This window comes from Oncorhynchus tshawytscha, linkage group LG19 (genome assembly GCF_018296145.1).
Source record: "Oncorhynchus tshawytscha isolate Ot180627B linkage group LG19, Otsh_v2.0, whole genome shotgun sequence".
In the NCBI taxonomy this organism is placed as follows: domain Eukaryota; kingdom Metazoa; phylum Chordata; class Actinopteri; order Salmoniformes; family Salmonidae; genus Oncorhynchus; species Oncorhynchus tshawytscha.
In genome coordinates, this window is record NC_056447.1 from 16,104,597 (window position 1) to 16,112,238 (window position 7,642).

The following is a 7,642-nucleotide window of genomic DNA, read 5'->3' on the forward strand; positions in this document are numbered from 1 at the left end:
AGTTCTTCAAAGGTAAATTATTTTATTTGAATGCTTTTCTTGTTTTTGTGAAAATGTTGCCTGCTGAATGCTAGGCTTAATGCTATGCTAGCTATCAATACTCTTACACAAATGCTTGTGTAGCTATGGTTGAAAAGCATATTTTGAAAATCTGAGATGACAGTGTTGTTAACAAAAGACTAAGCTTGTGAGCCAATATATTTATTTCATTTCATTTGCGATTTTCATGAATAGGTAACGTTGCGTTATGGTAATGAGCTTGAGGCTATGATTACGCTCCCGGATACGGGATTGCTCGACGCAAGAAGTTAATGAAGTTGCACTTCCTAGGGCTTCCACTAGATGTCAACCATCTATAGAAATTTGAATGAAGCTTCTATTGTGTTATGGGACTGAATGACAGCAGAATGAATCAGGTGTCTGCCAGTCAGCCATTTCCTGGTCATGCGCATTTCACATGATAGCTACCTGCGTTCCATGGCTCCTCAAGACACAAAGGAATACTCTGGTTGGAACTTTATTGAAGATTAATGATAAAACATTCTAATGATTGTTTCTTCGACCTGTAATATAACTTTTTGAAGTTTTTGCCCGACGTAACGCTGACCAGAACAAGCGTTTGGATATGTATACCAAATGCGCTAACAAAAGTAGCTAATTGGACATAAATAACGGACATTATCGAACAAATCAAGCATTTATTGTGGACCTGGGATTCCTGGGAGTGCATTCTGATGAAAATCATCAAAGGTAAGGGAATATTTAGCATGTAATTTATGGTTTATGTTGACTACAACATGGCGACTATTTTCACTTGATTGTTCTGAGCGCTGTCTCAGATTATTGCATGGTTTGCTTTTTCTGTAAAGTTTTTTAAAAATCTGACAGCGGTTGCATTAAGGACAGATCTAGAATTCCATGTGTATAACTTGTATTATCATCTACATTTATGATGAGTATTTCTGTTGAATGTGGCAATGCAAAATCACTGGATGTTTTTGGAACTAGTGAATGTAACGCGCCAATGTAAATTCTGATTTTTTGATATAAATATGAACTTTATCAAACAAAACATTCATGTATTGTGTAACATGAAGTCCTATGAGTGTCATCTGATGAAGATCATCAAAGGTTAGAGATTCATTTTATCTCTATTTGTGCTTTTTGTGACTCCTCTCTTTGGCTGGGAAAATGGCTGTGTTTTTCTGTGGCTTGGTGGTGACTGAACATAATCGTTTGTGCTGCTTTCGCCATAAAGCCTATTTGAAATCGGACACTGTGGTGGGATTAACAACAAGACTACCTTTAAAACGGTATGAGATACATGTATGTTTGAGGAATTTTAATTATGAGATTTCTGTTGTTTTGAATTTGCGCCCTGCACTTTCACTGGCTGTTGTCATATCATCCCGTTAACGGGATTGCATCCCAAAAGGGTTTTAACCAGCGGCAACGGTGAGCGACTTGTTTCTGGAAAGGTGTATTTTTAAAAGTAGAAGCTTGAATTTTTTGGGCACAGACCTGGATAATATGACAGAATTCTGCAGGTTATCTCTGCTGTAGATTGCAATTCCACTCCCATTGGCAGTTCTATCTTGATGTAAAATGTTATAGTTAGGGATGGAAATGTCAGGATTTTTGGTGGCCTTCCTAAGCCAGGTAGACAAGGCATATTGACATTAAGGAGAGGCGTGTGTAGCCGATTGATCATAGGGTCCAGTGAGTAGCTAGGCGAGCTGGAGACACAGCGATTCAGACAGCTAACAGGCTGGGGCTAGCAGATGGGCCTGCGGGGGACGTCGCAACGGAAGAGCCTGTAGAAACGCCCTCGGACGGTTACGTCGGCAGACGAGTCATGATGGATCGTGTCGGCAGTAAAGATTCCAGGCCAATTGGCAAGAGCGGTATTGTAGCCCAGGAATTGTCTGATGGAATCTCTTCAGCTATCTGGGAGATGGGTCTAGCTTGAGGCTAGCTCCAGGCTAACTGGTGTATGCTTCAGGACAAAGGCGTTAGCCAGGAGTAGCTTGCTAGCTGCGATGACCCGGTGTTAAGGTTCAGAGCTTGCAATATGAATCCGGAGATGTGGTAGAGAAAATCAGTCTGATATGCTCTAGGTTGATATTGCGCTTTGCAGACTGGCAGGAATTGACGGGCTGAGGCTGGCTGATGTCCGAGTTAACGGTGATGACCGCTAGCAGTGGCTAACTGACTACTAGCTAGTAGATCCGTACCAAATTGGGTGAGGCGGGTTGCCGGAGAGTATGTTCAGTCCGTAGATGGAAATTGAGATCAAAAATATAAAAAATATATGCAAAATATTTTGGAAGAAAACGATATATACACGGGACGGGACGACAATAACAGACGTCCGACTGCTATGCCATCTTGGAACACAAGATGACTATCTTATGAAGCTGGTTGAGAGAAGGCCAAGAGTGTGCAAACATGTCATCAAGGCAAAGGGTGGCAACTTCGAAGAATCTCAAATATAAAATATATTTGGATTTGTTTAACACTTTTTTGGTTTCTACATGACTCCATGTGTGTTATTTCGTTTTGTTTTATGTCTTCATTATTATTCTACAATGTAAAATAAAGAAAAACTCTTGAATAAGAAGGTGTGTCCAAACCTTTGACTAATACTATTTAATTATATTTGCTGAGTCCCTACAGTAAAATTTTGGCACCAGTAGAGTAGCTACAGCTAAAGTCGGAAGTTTACATGCATACATACACAAATACATTTAAACTCAGTTTTTCACAATTCCTGACATTTAATCCTTGTAAAATTCCCTGTTTTAGGTCAGTTAGGATCACCACTTTATTTTAAGAATGTGAAATGTCAGAAGAATAGTGGAGAATTATTTATTTCAGCTTTGTTCTTTCTTCACATTCACAGTGGGTCAGAAGTTTACATACACTCAATTAGTATTTGGTAGCATTGCCTTAATTGTTTAACTTGTGTCAAATGTTTCGGTTAGCCTTCCACAAGCTTCCCACAATAAGTTGGGTGAATTTTGGCCCATTCCTCCTGAAAGAGATGGTGTACCTGAGTCAGGTTTGTAGGCCGCCTTGCTCGTGCACGCTTTTTCAGTTCTGCCCACAAATTTTCTATAGGACTGAGGTCAGGGCTTGACTTTGTTGTTCTTAAGCCATTTTGCCACAACTTTGGAAGTATGCTTGGGGTCATTGTCCATTTGGAAGACCCATTTGTGACCAAGCTTTAACTTCCTGACTGATGTCTTGAGATGTTGCTTCAATATATCCACATAATTTTCCTCCCTCATGTTGCCATCTATTTTGTGAAGTGCACCAGTCCCTCCTGCAGCAAAGCACCCCCACATGATGCCGTTGCTGTTCTTGGATTGATTTGCACTTTTCGCACCAGAGAACGTTCATCTCCAAGAGACAGAACGCGTCCACCCCCGTGTTTCATGGTTGGGATGGTGTTCTTCGGTTTGCAAGCCTTCCCCTTTTTCCTCCAAACATAACGATGGTCATTATGGCCAAACAGTTCTATTTTTGTTTCATCAGCCCAGAGGACATTTCTCCAAAAAGTACAGTCTTTGTCCCCATGTGCAGTTGCAAACCGTAGTCTGGCTTTTTTTATATCGGTTTTGGAACAGTGGCTTCTTCCTTGCTGAGCGGCCTTTTAGGTGGTCCAACATCTTCACAAGGTCATTTTCTGTTTTTCTGGGATTGATTTGAACTTTTCACACCAAAGTACATCTCAAGGAAACAGAACGAGTCTCCTTCCTGAGCGGTATGACGGCTGCGTGGTCCCATGGTGTTTATACTTACTATTGTTTGTACAGATGAACATGGTACCTTCGGGCGTTTGGAAATTGCACCCAAGGATGACCCAGACTTGTGGAGGTCTACATTTTTTTTATGAGGTCTTGGCTGATTTCTTTTGATTTTTCCCATGATGTCAAGCAAAGAGGCACTGAGTTTGAAGGTAGGCCTTGAAACACATCCACAGGTACACCTCCAATTGACTCAGGCTAATTGACATCATTTATCAGAAGCTTCTAAAGCCATGCCATTTTCTGGAATTTTCCAAGCTGTTTAAAGGCACAGTCAACATAGTGTATGTAAACTTCTGACCCACTGTAATTGTGATACAGTGAATTTTATGTGAAATAATCTGTTAGCGATTGTTGGAAAAATTACTTGTCATGGACAAGGTAGATGTCCTAACCGACATGCCAAAAATATAGTTTGTTAACAAGAAATTTGTGGAGTGGTTGAAAACGAGTTTTAATGACTCCAACCTAAGTGTATGTCAACTTCCGACTTCAACTGTATCTAGCTTTATAAACCACGCCCCTCTGAAAACACACCTTCGATGTTGGTTACATCTTTATTTAAATTAGGTAATAGACTATGATGTTACCGTTGGTGCATTTAAACAAGCATTAGGGTGATGCCACTCTATCCCCTTAATAATCCCGACTCCTGAATCCAAGTGTTTGACATGGGGGAGGGGACCAGTAACTTTATGATCAAACTTTAGTCATGTAGAAACAGTCAATTTTCATACTTTGATCTGGTTTCATCCAAATATCATCCAATTCCATGAAAAACATGATTTTGACATTTCATTACCTTTAATAATTTCTTTCTCTCCTTGTCTCTCTCTCTCCCCTCACTGCCTTCTCTCTCTTCAGCGACAGCAGAGCTTGAGTGCTCTGCCCGGATGTCTCCGGTGGGCTCTGCCTCGGGCTCCCCTACTAGCCTGGGTTGGGGTCTCGGTGTGGTGGAGGACCCGGTCAGCAGGGCCACACAGCAGTACCTGGAAGTTCTTAAGAAAAACTATATGATTTGACCAACCCATAGCAGGGCCAGGCAGCACTGGGCTACCCAAAGGGAGCCACAACTGTCCACTTTACCATGACCTGGGTGGTGTTTATTAGGGCACGCGATGGGAAACGTTTTGCAATGGAAGGCAAAAAATGACGTTTTTAAGTCCAGGTATTCCTTCCGTTTCATTCTGTTTTCAACCGTTTGGTGCTCCAATGAACATCACCCTGGGCCACATCAATGCAAGCTTATATAAAAAGAACATGCACATTGAGAAAAACACTAAAGGGTAAAGCCACTCCACTATAACACATTCCCCCCCAAAAATGTTTACTCTTTATTCTACGTCTTTTAAGAAAGGAAACAGACGTGATGCACATTGCACTTACAGTGCATTCGAAAAGTATTCAGACCCCTTGACTTTTTCTACATTTTGTTAAATTACAGGCTTATTCTAAAATGGATTACATCGATTTCCCCCCCATCAATCTACACACAATGCCCCATGACAAACCAACAACAGTTTTTTAGATATGTTTGCATATGTATTAAAAATGTAAAACTGAAATTTCACATTTACATAAGTATTCAGACCCTTTAGTCAGTACTTATGGCCTCAAACGCTACAAGCTTGACATACCTGTATTTGGGGAGTTTCTTCCATTCTTCTCTGCAGAACCTCTGAAGCTCTGTCAGATTGGATGGGGAGTGTCGCTGCACAGCTATTTTCAGGTTTCTCCAGAGATGTTAGATCGGGTTTCTAGTCCGGGCTCTTGCTGGGCCACTCAAGGATATATCTAGAGAATTGTCCCGAAGCCAGTCCTGCGTTGTCGTTGTACTGTTGGAAGGTGAACCTTCGCCCCAGTCTGAAGTCCTGAGCGCTCTGGAACAGTTTTTCATCAAGGATCTCGCTGCACTTTGCTCCATTCGTCTTTCCCTCGATCCTGACTAGTCTACCAGTCCCTGCCGCTGAAAAACATCCCCACTGCATGATGCTGCCACCACCATGCTTCACCATAGGGATGTTGCCAGGTTTCCTCCAGACATGACACTTGGTATTCAGGCCAACGATTTCAATCTTGGTTTCATCAAACTAGATATTCTTGTTTCCTTTCAGTGCCTTTCGGCAAACTCCAAGCGGGCTGTCATGTGCCTTTTTCTGAGGAGTGGCTTCCGTCTGGCCACTCTACCATTAAAAACCTGATTGGTGGAGCGCTGCAAAGATGGTTGTCCTTCTGGAAGATTTTCCTATCTCCACAGAGGAACACTGTCAGAGTGACCATCAGGTTCTTGGTCACCTCCCTGACCAAGGCCCTTCTCGCCTGATTCCTCAATTTGGCCAGCTCTAGGAAGAGCCTTGGTGGTTTCAAACTTCTTCCATTTAAGAATGATGGAGGTCACTGTGTTCTTGGGCTTGGTCAATGCTGCAGAAATGTTTTGGTAACCTTCCCCAGATCTGTGCCTTGACACAATCCTGCCTCGGAGCTCAACTGACAATGCGACCTCATGACTTGTTTTTTGCTCTGACATGCACTGTCAACTGTGGGACTTATATAGACAGGTGTGTGCCTTTTACAAATCATGTCCAATCAATTTAATTTACCACAGGTGGACTCCAATCAAGTTGTAGAATCATCTCAAGGATGGTCAATGGAAACAGGATGCACCTGAGCTCAATTTCGAGTCTCATAGCAAAGGGTCTGAATACTTACGTAAATAAGGTATTTCAGTTTTTTTATTTTTCATACATTTGCAAACATTTCTCAACTTGTTTTCGCTTTGTCATTATGGGGTATTGTGTGTAGATTGAGATGTTTTATTTAATCCATTTTAGAAGGCTATAACCTAACAAAATGTTAGTCAAGTGGTCTGAATACTTTCGGAATGTACTGTATACACGAGAAAGATGGCATATTTTTTTAATCATATTTTTTTTTTCAAAGCCATATTTTTTTACATATTTGTTATTAACCTCCTGGAGACAATGTCCGCGCCCCCTTGGACATATAATCTAAACATCTACATAAAAATCTCTAAGCAAGAGATATGTTTTTTTGCATGGGCTACGTCTCAATCCAACACATTCACTGATGTCAGCCTTCATCATCTACGGTGAAAGATGGCAGCGCTACAGCTGTCTTTGTCAAACCATGAGACATCCCTATTATGACCCCTCTATGGAAAGATGAGACTCTAACGAAAACATACATGATTTGCTCTGAGATGCCCACATACCTCACAAGACTCGCCCGAAGATTCACCTGGTACCACAAGACTCGTCCGGTAGCAGTTTAAAAAATTAATCAAAGTGTACACTCACCAGACAGTTTATTAGGTACACTACCCCGTTCACGAAAATGGATCACTTCTACAGACAGTGGGTCACGTGGCCAGGGCTTGGTATTTTAAGCAGGCGGACAGGGATTGAGGTATTCCGTTACTGTTCGATTGAATGCTAAAATTGGCATAATGAGTGACCTAAGTGACTTTGAGTGTGGTATGATCGTCGGTGCGATGCGCACCGGATCCAATATCTCAGAAACGGCTGCCCTCCTGGGCTTTTCACGCACTACAATGTCTAGGGCTCTGTGGGTGAAAACAGCTAATTGAAAGAGGTCGAAGTAGAGTGGCAAGAATCGTGCAAGCTAACAGGTGGACCACAAACAGACAAATAACGTTGCAGTACAACAGTGGTGTGCAGAACGGCATCTCAGAACACACAACTTGTCGATTCTTGTCACGGATGGGCTATTGCAGCATTCGACCACACTGAGTTCCACTCTTATCAGCTAAAAATAAGAAGAAGCAGTACCAGGGGACACGCCTTCTACACCAC

At 41.9% G+C, this 7,642-nt stretch overlaps 1 protein-coding gene across 4 annotated transcripts in view; it reads left to right on the top strand.

Moving 5' to 3' along the window:
* The window catches only part of si:ch211-272n13.3 (ankyrin repeat domain-containing protein 26), a 97,939-nt gene extending 92,465 nt beyond the window's left edge, over nucleotides 1-5,474 (top strand). For all 4 annotated transcript variants that reach the window (XM_042301371.1, XM_042301374.1, XM_042301372.1 and 1 more), the window contains one exon: nucleotides 4,674-5,474. In XM_042301371.1, the coding sequence (XP_042157305.1) occupies nucleotides 4,674-4,831 (158 nt within the window). In that variant the 3' untranslated portion in view covers nucleotides 4,832-5,474. The remainder of the gene's footprint in view (nucleotides 1-4,673) is intronic.
* The last annotated feature ends 2,168 nt before the right edge of the window (nucleotides 5,475-7,642 follow it).